The 23661-nt window shown below is 47.8% G+C and overlaps 1 protein-coding gene across 5 annotated transcripts in view; it reads left to right on the forward strand.

Annotated features, from left to right (window-relative positions):
* Positions 1-23661, forward strand: part of RNF157 (ring finger protein 157) — an 82381-nt gene that overhangs the window by 14056 nt on the left and 44664 nt on the right. For all 5 annotated transcript variants that reach the window (XM_030534898.1, XM_030534899.1, XM_030534901.1 and 2 more), the window contains exon 2: positions 2158-2276. In XM_030534898.1, the coding sequence (XP_030390758.1) occupies positions 2158-2276 (119 nt within the window). The remainder of the gene's footprint in view (positions 1-2157; positions 2277-23661) is intronic.

The following is a 23661-nucleotide window of genomic DNA, read 5'->3' on the forward strand; positions in this document are numbered from 1 at the left end:
GTGAAACTGAAGACTCATTGGAGAACAATCCCCCCTCTTTTATCTCTCGCAAGTCAGAGGCTGGCTATCCATTCCTGCTGGCGTGGCTGGGATTAAGGCTAGCTCCTTAAAAGTTGGTTTGACCTTTTACTGTGAAATCAGTGAATTGTTTAGAGGGCGAAGGGGCAGGTGTCAGAGGCCTGGGAAAAGTATGTGATGCATTAACTCATGTTGGGGATCTGCTCTCCCCAGGAGCAAGTAGATAGCGACCATAACCAGGCAGTGTGCAGGCACTGAAGGAAGAATGTGCTAGACATAGGTCATTATTAGAGATAAACCTTAATTGTACTTTTCACGAAGGTACCTGTACTGATGAAAACTGACCTCAAGATTTGGCCAACAGGCTATGCCCTTATGCAAGCAGATTCCCATTGTCTCCATTGGGAATTTGCCCGAGAAACAACTCGGGCTCTTCAATCACTTCTGCACTCTTGAAAATGTTATCCTCAGTAAAATCTGCATGAGGATTTCCAAGTCTGACCTGCGATGAGGTTTTTCTTGATAAAAGAGAGCTACTGTGTAATACAATCACTCTAACCGGGTGCAAAGAGACATAACTCACTAGACCAGAGAGGCGCTTTAAAATCAGGCTAACAGTTGGAGCAGAAGCTGCCATAATGCTGCTCTGAGGAAGTGAATGGGACCAGAGGGATCAGGTTTTCCATGAGAGAGCCTTAAACGTGGAGTTCTCTCTTTCATATGACGTAATAATGACTGCTACTAGGGTGGAACTCCCTAGGCTGAACTGGATCCCCTTTTCAGAGGGCAAACCCAAGGTCTAAGCAAGTCCCCGTGGGCTAAGTGACACCTGTGCCTTGTGCTGGCCTGTGGGACAGAGTTAATTTCTTTGCAGAGCATCTGATTCAACCAGTACCGATGCTTTATTTCACGGGCATGTAATGGACGTGGTTCTAGATTTGCAAATCCTGATGATTTTTTTTTCCTGTCTTTTGTTTGTCCAATTTCCCTTATTGCGATTTAAATAAATACATTTTATTAAACAAAGCTGAAGGGAGTGGCATTGCAGATCCACTTCCAAGCGATGGCAAAGTCATGTCTATCGCTTAAAAACACAAGGGAGTGGGGAGGAGAGGGTTGCTCTGTTGAAATGACCCTTACAAGCTTCATAGCAACTTGGAAACTGTCTGATTTCCAGTGAAGAACGCGATCCTTTCAGTCTGACCATGAGCAGTTTAAGGAGGCCTGTCCAGGCTGTCAGTGTCTGCTGAAAATAGCCCACCTCTTTACCTGATTGGTGATCCTGCTGGGAAAGCCATGTAGTAAGTTTCACTGACTCCTGGGTGTAGTAGGGTAGGCATCCGGCAGAGAGCGCACGGACACGGGAAGGAGTGGAGTGCACAGGTCATGATGGAAAGACACCTAGGAGCAGCTGCGCCTGGGGGGAAGCCTTAGGCTGGGATTTTGCATAGAGTTATTTTGGAAGTGTTCTGGTTAACAAACCAGACTTCAGGATGACTCTGTGCAGTTTTGTTCCAAGTAGGATGGGAGCACTACTTACTGACAGGTTCTTTTGGGGAAGTGTCATTAAAATGGTGCCCTCCTCTGAGCTAGATAAGAGGAGCTGCTGACATCAGGACAGGTGTCTCTTAAAAGCTGCCTTAAATTCTCCTCTTTTCCGTGACTCTGTCTAGTCACCAAATTACGGTAACAGAACAACTCTCTGGAGTTTCTGTTTCAGACTAGGCAGTTAATGTGGACAGTGGTGCTAACCCCAAGCAGAAGGACTGTTTCAGTTACTCAGACAGCATGAAGAATAGGGCTCCTGATCTTGAGACCTTGGATCATCCCTCCACAATGTCGCAGTTTTGAACAGGTCTCTTGTCAGTTACAGCTGGCTTTGGAGGCTTCAGCCCCGGGGGATTCAAATGAAGCACTTCCACAGACAAACAAAATCTGAACACATTGACTAAATGTGTTTAATTTCAGTGGCAGCTCCACTGCCATTCTGCCCGCAGGATGCGTCATTGCCCCCAAGTGGTAGCATGTGGCTGAATTGGAAATCGCTGGGATCATTTCATTGCTCAACAGTTTATTGAATTCACTTTCCAGCGCCATTCAGTGCATTTGACAGCTTCTATTTCTTCTGACCCTTTTTAGGGAGCTACTTTGCCAGTCATTTCATCATGGGAGGTGAGAAGTTCGACTCCACGCACCCGGAGGGCTACCTCTTTGGAGAGAACAGCGACCTGAACTTCCTGGGAAACAGACCTGTAGTGGTAAAGTAAAATTCATTCAGCTGGGTTTGCAGTTAGGGAGGAACCTGATATTGTGAGACACGGGGCTTGAATTGCCAGGTGGACCGAGAAATCTGTTATGTTTGGGTTCTTATCCCACGCCTATCGCCATGGTATTTGGGTCTGAGCTACAAAATTCGTATCCTTGGATACAAGCTTCCCAAAGTTTGTGGGTGTGTTTGGATTAGCCCATTACAGAGAGAGGTGTGGAAGGGACAGCCATGAATTTTAGATTTTTTGGGTGGTTTCAGGTCCATCCTTACAATTAGAAGATGTCTGTCTGATGCTCTGCTTTCTGGGTGAGATCACACTAATTTCAACAGGCCCAGGATTTCGTCTTCTAAATCTGTGGGTAACTCTAGTACTGTACTCACAAAATGGAGATGCCTATAGCATCAGTGGAGGCAGGCAATTGACGAGCTTCTCAAGGCAGCCATTGCAGTGCATCTCAAAGCAGGTATGCAATGTCCCTTGCCGGCTCTCTTGAGAACATACGCTGCCAGTGGTGCTGAGCTGTGATGCACGCAAAAGAAGCCGTGCACCAGAGGCTACCCAGCTCACGCTCTCTTGTGATGTGAGCTTGTGTTTGAGTCCAGGCATCAAAGACAGGAAAGGCCGATGCATGCACCCACTCCACTTACCATAGCTTCCGTGGCCTCGTCTTTAATTCCCCTCCTGGCGCATGTGACGAGGCCCAGATTCAGCCAGTCAGCATTCATTGGTTTGTCCAAGGGCCTGGCTGAGGGGCACAGGCTACCCCTGCTGACGCCTGCACTCTGCGCACGGGAGGCTCCATTTCCAAACACCGGGCCCTAACGAGACCATCTCAGTTCTCTAGACGGGTCACCACCTGGATCCGTGCATTTTCTGTGATTGTCTGTCCTGTGAGTGCCCATGTGCAGATGCTGGATTTGTGATGTTCTCTCAGGCCCCTGCATTCAAAAATCAGACTCCTAGTATGTTTGGTGAAGGATCTAGGGGAGCAAGCCATACCTCTCTCCACCCCCAGAAGTGTGTGTAAAGCAGACACTCTCTTTCCCAAGGCCAAGAGTCTGATTGTCGTCACCCAGCATTTTTTGCTGGTAACACCATTCTTCAGTGGCCGCAAAGACACTGATTCTTATAGCTTAATCAGCCCTATTTAGGGTGACCAGACAGCAAGTGTGAAAAATCTGGACAGGGTGGGGGGTAATAGGATCCTATATAAGAAAAAGACCCAAAAATTGGGACTGTCCCTGTAAAATCAAGACATCTGGTAACCCTAGCCCTATTTACCTAAATCAAAGGTTCTTAACTCAACCACCCTGCTCTTCCCGTACTGTTAACAGGGAGAGGGGTCTTGGCAAAAGGGGTGGCAGCACGGGGAAAGGTTGAGAACTACTCGCACAGGTGTTAAATATAAATACTGAGGCTAGAGACCACACCCACAGCCCAGCTGCCGTTTTGCACTTTGAGCTGCACGCGGTAATTGGCCTTGCGTGTGACTTTTATCATTTGCACGGACACTTAGAAAACTTGGCCCGTGAAAATCCGATTGCAGATTGACTGACAAACTGTTGCCTTCTGTGTTCCCTTTGTTTTCCTCCTGGAGAGATACTGAAGTGTGAGACGTGAGGTGGCACATAAAGCACCAGCTTGGATCTGCATATTTAAATTAGGGTTGGCAAGGGTAAAGCCAAAGGATCATTTTATATGAGAACTTTGCTTTGTAATTGCTGAAAAAACAATAGTCTCATTGCTTTTTAACTTCCCAATTTGACTTGGAAATGAGAAATATTTTCCAACTATGTGGCTGAAGAGGAAGAATCTTAACCACATTCTGCCATATTGACTCTTATCGTAGGGGCGTGTTAATTTCAGGCTGTAATATTAATGTGAGTCACCCCTGCTGGGTCCTGTTGCTTTGATGTGACTGTTATTGCTTTAACGATTGGAGTGGAAAGTTCTGCGATCAGAGATTCCATCAGCCTCTTTCTTGCTTTGTGAATTGCCTTCACTTCCTGCCCACCTTTGCCGCGTGATGCGTTTCTGCATGTCACGTCAATTCTGTCAGCGCAGCCTTCCATCTCTGTAACCCGAAAAGGTGGGAGACTTTTTTTTCTAAGTCCATGGTTCTGATTTTCTTCTGACTTACCCAACTGTAACTCCTTTGGCTTTGATCTCTTTACTCCTGATTTACATGGTAAATGCATAAATGTGCTTGTGTCCTCCAGAAGTACTGCATTTAAGTTAGTTCGTGTCTATTTGTGACTTCCCTCAGAGACTTGCAGGTAAAATCTGGATTTCATTAAGGACATGGAGGTCTGAGCCCTCGACACAATGAACTAGATCTGCTGGAGTTCAAACAGGAATCTCATCAGGGAAGTCCTAAGACCTCTGTTACGCAGGAAGATGATGATGCCGGTGGTCCTTGATGTTGCTCTTCATTTACATGCCAATACGCACCCATCTGACTCGTCCCACCCTGGCGAATCATTGGAGATTTGCTCTTGCCACTTTGCCTATGTTTGCTCGAAGGGCAAATTACCACAACGCAGCAATGGAAACAGGCAGCTCAGGATGAAAATGGAAGCTGTTCTTTTCCTAGCTGCCCCAAACTTGAGATATTTCATTGTATGTCATTGTTCCTCATGCTTAACCCACCTACCTCCAGGGGGGTCTAACTCAGCCGGTGTAGACTAGGGTTACATCTCCAGTACCCTGGGGATGTGACTCCCCTGCTCGTTGCGCACTAGCACTCCTTGGGTTAGTGCAAATATAAATAGTAGGGTAGCCGCGGTAGCAGAGAGCGGCGACAGAGGCATGGCAGAGCCTTGCCGAGCACCCACACACGGATTTCAGGCAGCTCTGGCCGTCGCCCGGCTCGACTGTACCTCGGCTGCCCGTGCTGCCGCAGCCCTCCTGCTTCCGCTATCTCGGTGGGAGCTAGTGTGTATACGCGAGCAGGGGAATCACTCCCCGAGCTGTAGTGTGGACACAGCCTAAGATGTGTGGGTTTACAATGGGCTATGGCTGAGATACTGAAACAACCTTTTATTGGGGCTTCCTGTCATGTCCTGGGCCTCTCCCAAAAGCCTCATTCCAGGTTGTCAGACACTTTGCTGCTCGGTTACTAACGAAGCCCTTGGGGGCTTGAGTACTCAGGTTGTGAACACTAATGAGGCGTGGGGAGAACCCCACACTGCTACCTCAGAGGGGCTCTGTGAGGTAGGAAAGGCTGAAGGAAGGTTGCGGCCCTGCCCACAGGCCCAAGAGTCAGAGGGCAGCGCGCTCTCTCCACACCACTCGGCTCCCGCAGCAGATGGGGTAGGAAAGGAGGCAGAGGCACTCTGGGCAAGCTGGACAGGGTGAGTGGATGGAGGTAAACAAGACGAGACCTTGCATTAGGCTGGCCATGGGCATCAGTCAGATTCCCTGGAGGCTCATGTTATCTCCCCCATGGAGCTCTTACTCTGCAAGAAGCCTGGTTGCCTTCCCTCACCCCCCAGCATTAGAGCCTGAGCATTACAGGTCACACCAGTACTTCTTCAGCCTGCCCCTGCTGGGGTCCCCTCTGCACCTGCGGCTGTGCTGTGCAGTCTGCAGGGCCTAGCATGCAGGAGAACCCGTCCAAGCAAGCTAGGCTGACATGGACACCTGGTTTCCCTCTCTCATGCTCTGGGTGTGCAACGGAGAGAGGATGGCTGTGTGTGAGGGCGGGAGCCTGGTATGCAGGAGATTTGGGATCTGCTCCCAACATTGCTGTTGGCTCCCTGGGGCAGGTAGCTTAGGGCTTGATTCTGAAAGGGGCTGAGTCCTCTGCCTCTGATCCAGCAGAACTCTTAACTTTAAGCACATACCTAATGTCAGGCACAGGAGTGCTTAAAGTCAGGTGTGTGCTTTGGGGCCTTGCAGAATATTTGTGGACTGCAGCACATGCTTAAATGCTGTGCTGAACTGGGGCCTACATGGTGACTTACTAGCATGGTCAATGCACTGTTAATGCAAGCCATGGTGCAGAGAATGCAGCTGCTGTTTGCCTGCGTGGGAAAGCCGGACCATCTGATGTTGTTGCCTGTTGTTGAGTTTTATTATCTAACAGATAAGTTTATCCATTGTTTAACTAAGGGGAAAAAACAGAACTTACCATTCACCATCTTTGAAAGGCCCTGTCTCCCCATGCCCAGAAATGGCAGTGATATTCTGACCTCCATCCTAGCATCAGCCTGTCAGGATGTTAGCTTCTCATTTGATTATTTGTCTTCATTCTATTTAAGGCCATTTAAAGTGATGTATAATATTGTCACTACTTATACCACAATAGCCGCTGAGGTCAGGGCCCCATTGTGCTGCTGGACATGTGAGAAGATAGTTCCTGCCTCGAAGAGTTTGCAGTCTAAAGGTCTGATCCTGCATACAGCTGAGACAGACAAAGCATGGGAGAAAGAACCATCATCCCCATTTTATAGACAGGGAATTCAGGCAGAGGGTAGATCCGGTGACTTGCCCAAGGTCTTAGAGTCTGTGCCAGGGTTGGGAATTGAACCTAGGTCTCCCGAGTCCTGATTCAGTGCCTTAGCCAGGAAACCTTCCTTTCCGTGGTTAGAGTGTTTTATCTAGTAAACTCAGCTTCCCCTTTAAATTACATTTTGTAATCGTTAGTGGATTTTAGTTAATTCCGCAGATGAGTGGCTTCTGGTGGCAGGATATATCTTTTTAATAAAAAGGAGAGCACATATTTTGGTGGGGATAATGTACAGCTGTGTGCACTATTCGTCCATGCCAGAAATTATTCTTCATAACGGCCAAGTTGCTGGAGGGCTGTTTGCCTTCTGCTCACAAGAGTCCCTCAGTATGCCGTGTGCTCAATACGCTCTGTGCAAATGAATGGGAGAAGCTGTGCTAAGATGCTTTCCGTTCAAATAATAGTCAGAATTCATAAAGCCACAAAGTTTCCTCTTTCTTACGGTTTTGAATGCTCGAAAATGAAAGGTGGAACTGAGCCTTGAGCTGTTTGTTTCTTTGTTCCATTGCTTGCACATTCGGTAAGTGGAAGAGAAACTCATGAATGGTGGCCTGCCAGGACTGGTTTGTTGTGGCTGGCTTGCTTGTGAATGCTGGGGAGTAATTCCTTGTTTTTCATTCTGCTTAAAGAGCTTTGAAGCTTTTGATTTATAAAGATAAACATGCATTTAAAAGACTACGTGGCTCTCGCAATTAGAGCTGCAAATGTTTGTCAGATACTTGGGTTCTTTGCTTTGGGTGTGTATTATTATTATTAATTTGTTTGTTTGTTAGTTGTATTATCGTAGCACTCAGGTGCCCTAGTCATAGCCCAGGACCCCACTGTGCTAGGGACTGTACAAATACGGAACAAAGAGACAGCCCCAGCCCCAGCAAGCTTACAGTACTGGCTCTTTTCATATAAGCACTCAACAAAATAATTATGGCTTGGAAAGACTTTGCTTACTTCTTGCCGAATGAACCTGTTCGGAAGAGGGAAAGCATTCCTGTGACGCTGCACTTTGAGGTGTTGGGCTACCAGTGCCAGGCAGCAGCGAGGGAGTTAAGGGCTGCACAAGGATTTAGCTGTCTACTAAAATCAGTGGGAGTCCCACAGCTAAACCCTTCCCCCCTCAACATAAGAATGAAAATTCAGCCTTAATCTCAGTGTATTTTTTTTCCCTCCAGCAGTGATTGTGAGAGAGCCTCCTGAGTACAGTGAAAGCCTATAAACTGCCTACCATGCATGCTTCCTTGTAGCAGGGACCCTGACATCAGATAGCCTTTACAGCAACTGAGAGGGTAAACAAACAGCTTGGAAAGAATGAATGCCACATTTCCAACTGAAGAAATGACATCGTTTGCTCTTAAATTAACAACAGGCCTGAGCTGCAGAATGTTGCTTTAGAGCCGCGTTTCTCCAAGGTTTCACGTGATTGGAGCTGGGTTCTGGTTTGGCCCATTCTAGAGCTACAAGCTAGTCACCAAGTTTGACATTCGGTGTGAATTCCGTGAGGTTGTGTGGGATGTTTGGGTTAGTGAATTTGGTTCTTTCCACTGTTAGGGTCAGAGAGTTTTTTTGTAGGACTTATTCAGCGTACAGAGTATTGGCTCCCCAAACTCTTTACAGAGCTCTCCTAAATGAATAGTTACAGCCTCTGAGCAAGAGGAAAAGGAAAAGAGATGCTCTGAGATGGGATTTTGAAATAAAATGGAGCAATACAGGAAGGCACTTTCTGGTAGCAGGCGATTCAGAGAAGAAGGCTCCTGCACTAAGAGTCTGTCTACACAGCACAAGCTGTGCCTGGGCTAGCCAGTCTGAGCTAGCCTGAATCCAGCTAGCACGGATAATAGTAACAACTCAACCATCACAGCATGAGCTTAAGAATAGGCTGGCAAGCCAAGTACGTACCCAGGTCTGTGCTGGGCTTGTACTGCCTGTGCTGAGCTGTCTTTGTTGCTGCTGTTACCTGCGCTAGCTGGATTCATAGCTCCGACAGGCTAGCCTATGCTCAGCGTTTGCTGTGTAGGCGGACCCAGAGCATGGCGAGATTGGGTGGTGGGACTGGGAGAGAAGCGAGACGTGAGAGGCGGGCCTCGTGGGTGGGTTTTGGAGACCTGGGTTTGATTCTGTGTCTCCGCCACGAACTTGCAGTGTGACCTTGGGCAAGTCATTTAATCCCCCATCTGCACCATGAGGTCAATAATATTTCCCCGGGGCGTCGGTAATTGAGGTGGCCCGTGGAGGTTAGGGCGAGGATACTCCTGAGACAGCTAGGACTGAACAAGGGTTTTAAAAACAGGGAGGGTGGTTTTGAACTGGATCCTGAAATGAATGGGGGGGGGGGCGGCATCGCTGAGTTCCTTTGTCCATGAAACCCGCAGTCCATCCAATGACCACAAGGACTGTTGCTTGTTCGGTTCACTACGATGGCGTGCGCCCAATGATATTACCGACCATCATGGAGCAGCCCTGCCATTTTGCCATTGAATGTGCTCCACGCCACCCAAGAAAGCCAGGTGCGGGGTGCATTCCTGCTGCCTTCCCCTTAAGGCTTTACAAATGCCTGCCCTGGACCGGCTTACAGTAGAAATCCAGACATCACCTCCCCACCGGTGTCCTGGCAGCACTGTGGCAAATGTGGCTGATACCTAAATCCTGACCTATGCGAATTGGATTTAGGATTCAGGTTTGGGCCAGCAGAAGCCAAGGTGTGAAGCAGTATCTGTTGGACGCTCATGAACTCTTTCCAAGATTGGCAAGATAAATAGCTCATCCCTAACATGGAAGCAGGAAGGAGGCTAACAAAGAAGCCTGGCAACTTGTTACAGAATAGTCTAGACAAGCTTTTGCTCCCCCCTTTGATTCTGTGTGTCTGGATTTATTTATTTAAAAAACAGCCATGAAGTGTCTGGGATCTTCTCAGAAGCTGGAGTTTGCTGCGTTGCTGGTGAGCGCAGCAGAGTGTTAAATGTCAGCCACTGTTGGGAGCCTGCCGGACTTGGGTGACATTCATTGTGGGCAGTGTTGCGGGGCGGGGAAGGGTTGTTGTGTGCTTTACAGAGGAGTAAACCAAAAGTGAGTTGTCACGCTGGCCTACAGTGGGAGGAGGGCACAGAAGAATCTCTAGGTCGGATGTTAGTGGGGACAAACCAATGTCAGGGGAGAAAATTGGGGGACAATAGTTGCTCTTCAAATGGTATGTGAACGTACTTGGCGTTCTTGGAGAGATACCCAGGGCCATAACAAATGCCGACCTTGTGCACTGCCTGGAGACATCAGCTTTGACTGTGGCCCTATAGACTTTACTGTAGGGCCAGGAGGGGGAGACATCGGTGGTGGGAAGCCAGGTGTGGATATGTACACAGACCCAGCCACCACCACGCTGTCGACCAGATGAACCCTTTGAAGCTAGAAGACTTGTCAAGGTTGATGTTGGCCCAAGGGGTTGGGTGGGAAAAGGTGACAAGCTCAGTGGGCTCTCTGCTGCCATCCTTATTGCCCCTCTGTGGGGCTCTACAGGGCTCAACCTGGCCCATGAGCCAGAGAGAGAGGTGGATAGGGAAGGAGGAGCCTTATTGGCAGCCTGCTGAGACTTTAAGGCAAGAAAGGACCATCATGATTGTCTAGTCCGGTGGTTCTCAACCCGTGGCCCAATCAGCACACAGCTGCAGCCCATGAGACTCGCCTGTACTGCCTGAGGGTGTCACATTTTACGCTGGGGTTATGTTCTGCTGTCAGCGTGTAAAGCGAAAATTGCATATAGTCAAAATTACATTGAGTGTAATGACGGGTGGAATCACCCACCCTACAGGTACAGTATTTAAATTGTTGTTTTTCTCTCTCTTTTTTTTTTTTGCCGACTGCTCAAAGCTGAATTTGCGCATGTTAAAGGCGTGTAAGATGAGACTCGCCTGTATATATATTGTGTGGATGCAGCCCACACTTGTAAATAGGTTGAGAACCACTGATCTAATCTGACCCCCTGGAAATCGCAGGTCACAGAACCTCACCCACTCACTCCTGTAATAGGCCCATAGCCTCTGGCTGAGTTACTGACGTCCTCAAATCTTGATTTAAAGACGTCAAGGTACAGAGAATCCACCATTTACTTTATTTAAACCTGCAAGTGACCCATTTCCCATGCTGCAGAGGAAGGCAAAACACCACAAGGTCTTTGCCAATCTGACCCAGGAGCGCAGCCAGCTTTTTTGCTGCCCTAGGCGGCGGAAGGTCCTGCCCCCGAAATGCTGCCCCCGACAGAGGTGGCGGAAGGTCCCGCCCCTGAAATGCTGCCCCCGACAGAGGCAGCGGAAGGTCCCACCCCCTAAATGCTGCCCCCGAAAAAGGCGGCGGAAGGTCCCGCCCCCGAAATGCTGCCCCCGACAGAGGCAGCGGAAGGTGCGGTCGCCGCCCCCCAAATGTTAGCGTGGTCGCCTAATGGCTTGTGCCGGCCCTGATCTGACCCCATGTAGTTGGTGCTTTGCTAGTCTTGTCATTCACCATTAGGGTGATAAGAAAGTTGAGGTCAGTGGATGAGGTCTTTCTGTAATTAACTATAGTCTAAGAAAGCGCCGAACTGGAAATTTAAGGAGGCAGAGATCACGTGTGCAAAATAGGAAGTATATTGTTAATGGAGATGTGCAACCTTTTTGCAGTAAAACTGAGACCAGTCAGAATATGTGTGTGTCTCTACGTTTCATTGCAGAATCAGAAACGAGTCTATTTTTGCACACGCAAAACATTTATTGAAGGTTTTGTAGGATTTTTCTTTGACGGTCGCCTGTTTCGGGAGGCTATTTCTGGGACCAAAAAATAAAACAAAAATAGGCAAAGCTTTGAATGAAGTTGTACTCCTGTTCGCAGAAGTGGCTTTGAAAATAGTAATTTAAAAAACCCTTTGAAAGATGCAAATGTTTGACATGCAAATGTAGGGTGTAAAATTTCATGAAAAGTCCAGCTGTTCTGAGTGTGAAACTGCGAACACTTTCGCAAAGCAACTCGTCCACAAAACTTCCTCATTTCATCCACTCCAAAGTGCTAGCATCCTTCCCATTCTGAAGAATGCCTTTGAAACTCACAGTTGCTGGACAAATCACTGTCTAGTTCTCTTTAGCATTAGCCCTTCAGCTGGGAGAATGACGACTGTCTCACAATACATAGGAGAGAACAATATAACTTGCAGAGATGGACCCAAACCAAAGCCCGCTCCAGATCTGAACTTTGCTGGCACCTGTCTCCTACAATGGGTTGACCTGAACACCCCTGAAATCACAGAGATTTCACACCCAGAGCTGAATTTTGTGGCTCAGGCCCAGCTCTGTTGAGATGGGACTTTAATTCTTTATCACGGCTCTGTCTATTCTGCATGTTCCCAATGTATGCAACGGTATGTGTACGCTGCAATCAGAGGTGTGACTGTGGCATGTGTAGACACACCTGATCTAGCTGTGATCTAGTTGGCTTGAATGACAGCAATGAAGCTGTGGCAGCACGGGCTAGCTACTCAAATATATATACCCAGGATCCCTTGTAGAGCCCATGCACAAGGGCTTGTACATCCCATCATACTCACAGCTATTGTGATTCGAGTCAACTTGGGTATGTCTACACATGCTGCATTCTCATCTTCAGTTGCAGTGGAAACATGCCAATGCTAGAAAACAACATCACAGCAGCTTTCTCTCGCTCCAATTCTGTATGTGACATTGGGTCTTGTTTTCTCCTTTTTGTGATGTGTACTGTGCCTGGCTGCACTGGCCCAATAGCGCACGATGACGCCTTGACCGGAGACGGAAGCTAATGGAGACTGGAAATGTGCTTCATCACTTGGAGAATGCAGCTCTCGCTTTCTCTCTGCATTGAAGATGTAAAGAAAATCCTGGGCCGGCTGCCATGCACCAGACATTGCTTTACCATTTGTGTTCACACATGCCCTCTGTTTATGTACTTGCTGATCAGACCATTTTTGTCAGCACGAAATTCGGCACAGATAATTGCTCACTCACCTACAAAAAAAAGTCCACTTGGTGTCATTTGTCAGCGCCTCGCTTGTTGCAGCGTTTTGCCTCGGCGCTGCGGGTTTCAGGTGGTCGGCTTTCTCTTCTCAATGGCTCTGCATGGGTCCCATCAGCAGCGCTAACCATCTAAGCTTTGTCCTTCCAGCTGTGTGTGGTGTGGCAAGTTGTCACCTGTCTCTGTACCCAGGTTTTCTGCGTGGCAATATGAGCAGCTCTTCCCAGGGATTTTTAATGTTTGCTGGGTCTTATCTCATGGCCATCCACTTTGAATCCACTGCACAAAATCCTGCAGATCACTGTTCTATCTGCAGATCAGGTAGTCTTGAACTAAGCACCCTCCTCTGAACAGAATATGCCCACTCTGTATATGGTCCAATTCTCCCCCATTTCTAGGAGTTTGCCTTTTTTGGTAACTCATCTAACACCACTAGACAAAACTCAGCCTAAGTTTTCCTTGCAAGGTTGACTGATCGTAGTTTTTTCCATGAATGGCCTCTCTGTCCAAAACCTTAGCTCCTACCTAGAGAGAGATTCTAACTCTCTCGTGTCCTGACTGCAGTTAACAAGATTAATCAGTGAACGATTCAGCAGGGAAGAGGTTGGATAGAGCCTGGACTGGGATTTGAGAGACCTGTGTTTGATCCCTGGCTCTGCCAGAGACACTCTGCGGAACTTCTGACGAGTCAGTTCATCCAGCTGGTGCCTCAGTTCTTCATCTGTAAAATGGGAATAACATGTCCTCGCACAGGGCGGTGTGAGAATAAAATCCATGCATGACTTGGAGATTCTGGGAAGTTACAGTGATGCCAGCATTCCAGGTCCCTGGCTAGATAGCAGTAATTCTTTGCAGGGCCCTCTGCACCAACATCAGGATGGCTCTGGAGAGGAGCATTGCTCCCCTAAGCAGAGTCAAAAATTCTAAGGCCAGAAGGGACCACTGAGATCATCTAGGCTGAGCTGTACAGCACAGGCCAGAGAACTTCCCCCAAATTCCTGGAGCGTGTCTTTTAGCAAAACATCTGGTTTTGATTTAAAAATTGTCAATGATGGAGAATCCACCCCCACCCTTGGTAAATTGGTCCAGTGGTTAATTACTCTCACTGTTAAAACATTTATGCCTCATTTCCCGTCTGAACGTGCTTTGTGTCAACTTGTCTTAGACCCGTCTCTGCTGGATTGAAGAGCCCATTTATTAAATATTTGTTTCTCATGTAGGTGTTATGGACTGTACTCAAGTCACCCCTTTACTTGCTCTTTGTTAAGTTGAATAGCGTGACTCGTGAGCGGTAGGGTCTGTCTACATAGCAAAAGCTGGGCAAGCACTAGCCTGACCGAGTGAGCTTGAATCTGGCTAGAAGTGAAGACAGCGCAGCATGGGCAGTACCAGCCCAGCACAGGCTCTGGGTACGTAATGTCCTCCGCGCTCCAGCCTGCACTGCCATGTCTTCTCTGCTGTAATTACCCAGCCGTGCACAGCTGTGCTGTGTCGACAGACAGTCTGCCAGCCTGTTACACTTGGGCTACTACAGAATTTGCCTTTTGGTGGCTCGCTGGGCTACTGTGGTTGTCTTCCTCTAACAAGGCAAGTTAGGTACATTTCTGGCCAGGTGATCAAAAGATGCTGTTTCTTGTTATTAAGGAGACTTGTTTCGAGTGAGGAGGAGGTAGGGTGACCAGACAGCAAACATGAAAAATCAGGACAGGGGATGAGGGGGGTAATAGGTCTGAGTGTCTCCTGACAAGTGCTGAGTGCCCTCCATTCCCACTGGTGTCTGTGGATGCTAGAAGTCTCTAGCCATTGCGTCCCCACCTGTGTCCTTGCAAGGCTGTGGCTGTTTGTACATAATCAAAGACGTGGTCTTTCCTGCTAGGGGTGAATTTAGCCCTTTCCTTCTGCTTTTCCACATCCCCATGGCAAATTTGTGCAGCAGGCCCCTGAATGCTTCTTGCTGGGATGGGAGATCAATACCAATTTCCAGTGCTTGGTCCATGCAACAGACTGTAGCGTGTAATAAACATGGGCCGTTTGGGGGAGGGCAGAAAGGACTATTACAGTCCGTCAGCACAGAAGTAGGTGCTGAGCTGTAACTGAAGTCTGTCTGGCCAGATTCTGCTGTTACGTAGGTGTAGGTCGAAGTAATAACGCCACTGACTTCAGAGCTGTAGCAGCTTCTGGTTCTGTGCGTCTCGACAAGTGGACTTTTCTTCCTCGTTCCGTAGGATCTGACTGCCATCCGGGCTGCAAGAGAGACTGTCCTTTCTGTGTGCATGGGACCTGGCTATTCCGAGATATAAGAAGACGTGTCTTCAGAACAGGGCATTAATCATATAGTGGCGGGACTGGAGCTGTGGGGTAGGGGTGGGATCGGGGGTGTCAACGAAGACTCCTTTGTACTCAGGCAGGGACAGTCTTACCTTTGATATAAAATCACTCCCTGGGATTACCCAGGGCTTAGAGCAGTGCTTGGAAGCAGTACAGGACCCAGTTTGGCTGCAGACTGGCAATTTATGGCACCGTAAAGCTTCTCCAGGCTCCTTCGCTACATGGTTTCAAGGCATGGAGTCCTGGACTGTGTGAATGGATCCAGGCTCCTGGGTTACATGGACACCAGCTCAAGAAGCCTCATTTGTTAGGGAGGTGAGAAGCGCTGTCTCCTTTCCTGTCACTTCACTTATCCTAAAATATCTGGCCCAGGCCCAGTGTGGAATGAACATGGAAGCTCTGATGGCCACTTCCATGGCTACATACTCTGCCCTTTTCGAATTCTCTCTGGATTTCTTGCATGAAGAAGGCGGATATTTACTCCCAAGCTTGCCCACTCTGCAGTGTTGCCAACTATTTGGTGCTTTTCTTAAAGGTCCAGCTGCAGGAGTCAGGTGATTTATGTGAGAATTTCAGCTTTCATTTAAAAAAAAACAAACCCAAAGTGTCTGGCCCTCTTGCCATCAGAGAAAGGTGTGCAATGAAGTGGGTATGTCTTAATGAGTCAGAAACCAGATGGCAATAAAAAGGACCCACATTTTATTTTAAAAAAGTGTCATGAATTTTTTTAGCTATCTCAGGTTTTTTCAGTGCATGTGTTTTGTCAGTACTGTGTATGCAGCATGGATTTTATCCTGTTTTGGATCTGATTCTGGGAGGATATTTTAGATTTGCACTGTTCAAATCCAACTGGGCTTGTATCAGGGACTGGATTTCAGTAGGCTGTCTCCTTCCAGCTACAGAACACACACCAGTCTCCTTTACTACATTCTCAGAAAGACAGGGGTTGGGGGTGCTCCAAACTCCCACGAGCTCTGTGGATTTTTCCAGAATCCAAATCCTGATCCAAATTTTCTCAGTCCCCTCTTTGTACAACAGGTCAAAACCAAATCTCCTGCTCTAAATAACCCTGAATTTGGTGTGGGGAGCTTTAGAATCTGAACATCGATCCAGACTTTGTAGCCTGGTTGGGCCCATCTCTGATGGCTACCAACTCAGTGTCCGTATGTGTCTATGTTTGAATGCAACCCCATCCTCCAGAGTTGGCATGTTCACAGCACACCTCGGCAGGCATACAGGGCCTCTTTCAAGTCAATGAAGCGAGGGGCTGAAACCAGCCCTGTGGCCTGGAATCATTCATCGTGGGGCAGTTTTTCTGCTGTCCGGTTGAGGGAGATGTTCCATGTATCATGTCCTGAGAGAGGCTGAGCATACACAATTCCCACTGAAATGAAGGGAATGAGGGTAGTTAAGCATTGACATTGACCCCTGTTAAACATTCTCAGCAGTAAAATAGATTGGGAGAGATGCACAGAATAGGTGTGCTCATGCAAGCAATTGTCTCTGAAGAACAGGCTCTTCTTCTATAAGGTGTTTCACCAGCCCCTTAAATGCCATGACTGCTCCTGCAGGAAGCTCCTGTGAATTTTGGAGGCTACTATATCCCCTCCAGTCAAAAGCTTCCCTGCTAGTGAAGCTAATTACTAACGATTCTGAGGGGCAAAGAAACTGTGTGTGACAAAGGCCCTGCTGAGACCAGCCCAGGGAACTGCATTAGCAACCAACCTGGAGGAAAGATGACTCTCCAGAGACGCGCTAACCTGCTCCTCAGATCCAAACACGCCTGTATGTTGGAGGATTTTTGATTTAGAGCTGCATTCTGGGGCTTGTGTCTGATTCTACAGCTAATAGGCCCTGGCATTATTTGAGTAACTATATCAGACTGATGTGGCAGCTCTTATTTGTTTAGAAAGGTGTCTTGACAGCATTAGAAATGTAACAGGCTCTCTCAGGTGTTGGTGAATTGGTTGTTACGAAAGGCATGCTGTACAAAGTAGGGAATGCAGACCACTCAAAGCAATTGGAGTTACTCTAGGATATGGGCCATAATCACGTTGCACCAGGCAGGTTTTGCTGAAGTGCCTACCCTGAACCAGGGCTAGAGAGGAGTTTCCTCAACGACTGCTCATGAAGGCGTTGAAACCAAGTGTACAACCCCAATCACGTGCTTGTTTCCCGTCCTGATCACCCACGTGCTTGTTACGAGAAGGCTGTATTTAGCTACCATGTCCTCAGAGTAAAACTGACAACTTCTTCCAGACTCTGAAAGTTCACACAGCTTTGTCTAGTGCTGGGTTGGCTTTTCAGATGTTACAAACGTTGATGTTTGTCTGTAAAGTTGCAGCTCTGTTATTTCGATGTGCTGACTAATTATGATACTACATAACCAAACTGATTAAATAACCAGAGTTGCCTGCTGGTAGGACACGAGCCCCAATAGATTGGTGAGCGCAAGGAGAAATGCTCTTTATCGAAAAGGTCCCCTCTCTCATTTGAAAAAAGAAATTGCTTTGTGTAACAAATCCATGGTAATTCATGCATCTGACGCATCTCATGCATCTGACAAAGTGGGTATTCACCCATGAAAGCTCATGCTCCAATACATCTGTTAGTCTTTAATGTGCCACAGGACTCTTCGTTGCTTTTTACAGATCCCGACTAACACGGCTATCCCTCTGATACCTGGTAATTCAGGTATTCTCTGTTGCCCTGTGCTGCATCTCATGACCACTTGGAACTTCATAGTGATGCAAGGGGTAAAACGGCAGTGCCACTCCCAAAGGACAGGCCCTTTCTGCTTGAGCTGAAGGATCTCTTTCATTAGCTCTTAGCAGTATAGGGCCTGTGAAACACAGTCAAGTGATTCTGATAAGGGCTTGTCAAAAATCTTCCTTGAAATTGGTTTGGTTTTTTTTGTTTGTTTTTTTTTTGGTATGGAAACTTGGGTTTTTGACTGAACACATTTTTCTGAGTGACAAGTGGCTGCTCTCTGGAAAATGTTGATATTCTGGTTTTTGATATTTCTCTGAAAAATCCAGGATTTTCTGGGGAAAACGTTGACAAATGATCAAAATCTCCTGGAGGAAACTCCACTACTTTCCAGCCGGGTCTGGTTCAGCTTCTATCCGATGCTTGACAGTCCCAGTAGCTAGTTCAGTGGCTGTTAGCTTACACTGCACACGGCCTGTTAAAAAAATCGATCATTATTAGAGCTGGCCAGAAAATTTTAGGCAGACCAGTTTTCTGTCAGAACATGAAGTGTCATCAAAATCAGAATGTTGGGAGCCATGCTGGTAATTGTGGGCAGGGCCGACTCCAGGCACCAGTGCGCCAAGCGCGTGTTTGGGGCGGCACGCCGCGGGGGGCGCTCTTTCGGTTGCTGGGAGGGCGGCAGGCAGCTCCGGTGGACCTCCCGCAGGCGTGTCTGCAGAGGGTCCACTGGTCTCGCGGCTCCGGTGGTCCGCATGCAGGCGTCCCTGCGGAGGGTCCTCTGCTCCCACGGCTACCGGTAGAGCATGCACAGGCACGCCTGCGTGAGGTCCACCGGAGCCGCGGGACCAGCGGACCCTCCGCAGGGACGCCTGCGGGAGGTCCACCAGAGCCGCGGGACCGGCGAGCGGCAGAGCGCCTCCCGCGGCGTGCCTCTGTGCTTGAGGCAGTGAAATGGCTAGAGCCGGCCCTGATTGTGGGATAGCTACTCAGAGGTCTGTGTGGCCGTAGTACATAGAACATTAGCATAGATGCAGAGTACAAACTGCATTAGAAATAGCATGCCCAGTTCGGCCATACTAGACTGACCTGCACCAGTACTGTCCCATTGGTTCACTCACCAGTGGTTCACTTCTCTAGTCTAGATACACCTAATCGCCTGTTTCCCAGACCTGTGCCTTAACCACTCTAAACAATGCTGCTTCTAACATGGGGTGAAATGGATTTCTGTTGCTTTAGACACCCACTGCTGCTTTGAGAGATCACGTAGTGTGCTTGAGCTGTAGTGTGGCTTCGGCGCAGCTCTCAGGATTTCCTTGAAGCTGAGCCGTGAGAGAATTAAACAGCTGGCCAATATCACTGTTAATTTAACTGCGGAGCGCTCTTTCCATCTAGGGTGCCCACAGATGTTTATATTAATAGCCGAGAAGTCAGGGGCAGCAATCATGCGGCACAAATTTCTCTCTTCTCTAGCGTTTTGTTCCAGATGAAATTAGCAATACTGCAGGGTTTCCATTTAGTTCTCATGACTCATTAAAAAGCTCATTACCTTGAAGTTAATGACTCAGCAACCTTTTGCCTCCTTAAGGCTGTGTGTGTGGGGAGGGTGGGGGTGATGGAATGTGAAGATATCTGAGATTCCAAAAAAAAAAAAGAAGGTTTACTGACTTTGTCATTGGCTGGGAGCCTTGCAGTCTCATTGGCTCATGGACTGTCTGTGCTCAGGAGTGCCTGAGTTCTGACACTTTATCACCTCAGAGGAGATCTGAAGTCTCCACTTTCCTATGATCAGCAAAATAGAACAGGCTAACAGAAAACAGTTCTCTAATACTAACAATCACCCCCGCGTCTAAACATAGCTGCATTAGCACAGAGCTGATTTAATGCAACAGACTAAAGGACTGGATCCTGCCTTGTTACTGTGGTGACAATCGGGAAACTCATGGAGATCACTGATGTTACATTGGTGAGGATCTTTTGTAAGTGTGGCCAGAAGCAGTCCCAGATGGTATTGAGATTGTGGAGTTATATAGGCTGTGAAACTGTAGTACTTTTGTATACTGCACCTTCAGATTTTGGTGTAAGCCATCTTGTCCTGGAGTCGCTGTAGCATGCTCTCTCTCATGATGCCTCTATGGCTGTTCTTCTTTGGTGCAGGTTTAATCAAATTAGACCTGAATAAAGACTGGGAGTGGATGGGTCACTACAAAAACTAATTTCCCTCTGCTGATACTCACACCTTCTTGTCAACTGTTAGAAATGGGCCACCTTGATTGCATTGGCCTCGTTAGCACTACAGAAGTATTTCCCCCCACCCCCCTTTGGTATTCACCCCTTCTTGTCAACTGTTGAGAATAGGCCACTTCTGCTTTAATTGAATTGGTTCATTAGCACTGGACCCCTCACTTAGTAAGGCAACTCCCATCTTTTCATGTGCTATGTATTTATACCTGCCTACTGTATTTTCCACTCCATGCATTTGATGAAGTGGGTTTTAGCCCATGAAAGCTTATGCCCAAATAAATTTGTTAGTCTCTAAGGTGCCACAAGGACTTCTTGTTGTTTTTTCAAAGAGTGGTTATCAATAGTTTGCTGTCAAACTGGGCGGGTGTATTTAGTGGGATCCCACAGGGGTCAGTCCTGGGTCTGCTACTATTCAGTATCTTTATCTGTGATTTGGATAATGGAGTGGGGAGTATGCTTATAAAATTTGCAGATGATACCAAGCTATAAGAAGGTGCAAGCATTTTGGAGGACAGGATTAAAATTCAAAATGACCTTGCCCAATTGGAGAATTGGTCTGAATTCAACAAGTTGAAATTCAGTAAAGATAAGTACAAAGAGTGTGTGTAGGAAGGAGAAATCAAATGCACAATTACAAAATGGGAAGTGAGTGGCTAGGTGGTAGCACTGCTGAAAAGGATCCGGGGGTTATAGTGGATCACACTGAATATGAGTGAACAATGTGATGCAGTTGCAAAAATAGGCTAATATCATTCTAGGGTGTGTTAACCGGAGTGTTGCAATTGTGCTGCTGTCCTGGGCATTGGTGAGGCCTCAGCTGGAGACCTCTGTCCAGTTCTGGGCACCACGCTTTGGGACAGATGTGGACAAATTGGAGAGAATCCAGAGAAGAGCAACAGAAATGATAAAAGATTTAGAAAACCTGAGCTCTGAGGAAAAGTTTTTTAAAAAAACTGGGCATGGTTAATCTTGAGGAGAGAAGAGCGAGGTGAGGACCTTGATAACAACCTTCAAGTATGTTAAGGGCTGTTATGTAGAGGACAGGGATCAATTGTTCTCCATGTCTGCTGAATATAGGACAAAGAGTCATGGGTTTAATCTGCAGCAAGGGATGTCTAGGTTAGAACGTTTTTCCTAATATCTAACTCTAAGGGAAGTTAAGCTCTGGAACAGGCTTCAAAGAGATGCTGTGAAATCCCCCTCATTGGAGGCTTTTAAGAACAGGTTGGACAAATACCTGGCAGGGTTGGACTAGGTATAGCACAGGGGGTGATGACTTCCCAAGATCCATTCCAGCCCCATAATTCTTTGATTGCATGGCCAAATTTGGAACCCCTCCACCCAGGAGGTGAAAGGAGCATAGCTGGACCTGAGACCTCCATTTATACACCACTCCCCTTTCATTGGATTACAGCTCTGGAGGATGCCCGGGGCATGATGGATCCTTTGTTAGCAGGGAATGGTTTTGAACAGAAAAACATTTTTTGCGGGGGGAGAAGGTTTGTTTTGGTTCTGATTTGCCATCTCCCAGCCTTGAACGTGTCCCATTAAATGAAGCAAGAATTGGGTTTTCGGCCAAGCCTGGCTCTTCATTCATGTGGAACAGCAGCCTGCTATCCCAGCAAGGTTTGCTAAACAGGTCTAATGTCCCTTCTACGGCCACCCCATTAGAGCTTCATGGCTTCAATCAAATTCTACACCAGAAATCTTCTGTCCTCTTGGACTTGCTGTAGAGGGTCAGAGCCCTTTAGTCAGTTAAACCAAGTGGAAGAAGGTGGAAGGTGACTTCAGCTGGAATTACACCTGCTTCCAGCATAGCTGGATCTGCCCAGTTACCCTGTCCCAGTTATAAAAGGCGTCATGCCCAATTGCTGCTGTTGTGCGGCTGGTTTAAGGTAACAGTGCAGTTTCACCACTCGGTGGCACTAAAACGTTTCAAATAAGGAGGCTGTTTGTAGTTTCTGCGGGCCCATGGCCTATGCACTAGGAGTGTTACTCAGGGTTGGCGTTTGAAGATCGTGCCCTGCTAATTCCGTTCATAACTTTAAACATTCCCAGGGTGATAGCGAGTCTGTGCAGAGGAAAAGCTTTTGCGGCTCTCGGGCTTGGGATCCCACAGCTCTCTGGGAGTTTTGCTCGATTCCCACTGACTGACTTGCGTTGAGAGTTGGGTGCCAACAAATGTACACTTGGAGAAGTCTCACTGGAGTTCGCAGTCTGGCACTCGCTGTTTGGAACTGGCAGTAAGTGGTTCTTGAGAAGAATTAAACTAATCCAACTGGAAGCTCTCTGGGGCAGGGACTCTCTCTCGTGTGTGCAATACCCTGCATTATGCAGCACTTCTCCCTTATGGGGGCCTCTGAGCTCTGTCACAATAGAGCAGCAATTAGCAAAGAAGAAGAAAGGCAACTCTGTCCACGTGTGTTTTCCCAAGTGTTCGTGTACCCTGAATAGAGCACTTCTGTTGCGGTGCAGGGAGCATCAGGCCCAGCTGGCATGTTCGGCAGCTTCATCCATGCATGTCTGCGGCAGGTACCTGCCTGCTGTTTAGTGGTGCAGTCGCTGATGGAAGCTGAAAGATGAATGTGGCATGTGGTCTCCGGTTTCCTTTTGAACAGCCTCACAGTCGGAACAAACAAAGCTTTGTAAAAGCCACTCGCAGTATGGGAGCCGGCATTGTCTGTCTTCTAGAACAAAGGACAGTGTGCGTGTGAGAGACACACAGAGAGAGAGCAACTAACAGTGCAAATCTTTGAACTATCTGGGGGCTGATTCGGCTCTCTCTTACCGCAGTTTCACTGTGAAGTTGTACCTGATTTACGCCAACAGATGTGATCAGAATGGGCCCTGTTTTTTTCAAAGATTTCTTTTTTTTAAGCCAGGAATTTAAATAAACCCAGAGCAGCTGTCTGCAATGCTTTCAAAACCACCAAGAGCATCCCTGAGTCAAACTATTCTGTTTGTGACTCCCGCCAGCGTTGGTCTATGGTGTTTCGATGCATATCTGAGTCTGCAGCCATAGATCTATCTTCGCTGGAGAGAAAAGGATACATTGGAAACACCGAAAGAGCAAACGCAGGCTCTGTTAGCACCTAGGAAATGAGATTGGAATGTCACAGCTGCATGGCTCGCCCATGCATGGAGGAGCTGCTAACTGGCAGCTGCCCTTGCTATGGGCAAAGCCTGGCTTTGCTCCCCCACAGGATACTAAATGAGTGTAAATTACACTCCTAGGGTGCCCTCACTGTGTGCCAGAGTGGTGCAGCTTACACGGCTTTGCCCCCTTGATCTGTTTTCTTATTACACTTCTTTGCTGGCCTGAGCAGGAGAAGCTGTGGGAAGATTGTGCTGGGCTGCGCAGGGGTGGGTGGCCACCCAGAGGATGGTACAGCATGTGCCCAACTCTGCATCCAGCAAGTCCTGCAGAGGGGCCGGGCAATGGCCTCATGTAACTCTTGTACCTTTTGCAGCTTGCGTGTGCCCCGAGGGGGGTGAGGAGGAGCAGACCTCACAGGGGAATGCATGGCAGAGCTGCCTGAGGAGCAATGCAATCGGCTGCCAAAGCTCTAGCATCTCTGAGCCCTTTCC

The sequence above is a fragment of the Gopherus evgoodei genome, chromosome 15, assembly GCF_007399415.2.
Source record: "Gopherus evgoodei ecotype Sinaloan lineage chromosome 15, rGopEvg1_v1.p, whole genome shotgun sequence".
NCBI classification, from domain to species: domain Eukaryota; kingdom Metazoa; phylum Chordata; order Testudines; family Testudinidae; genus Gopherus; species Gopherus evgoodei.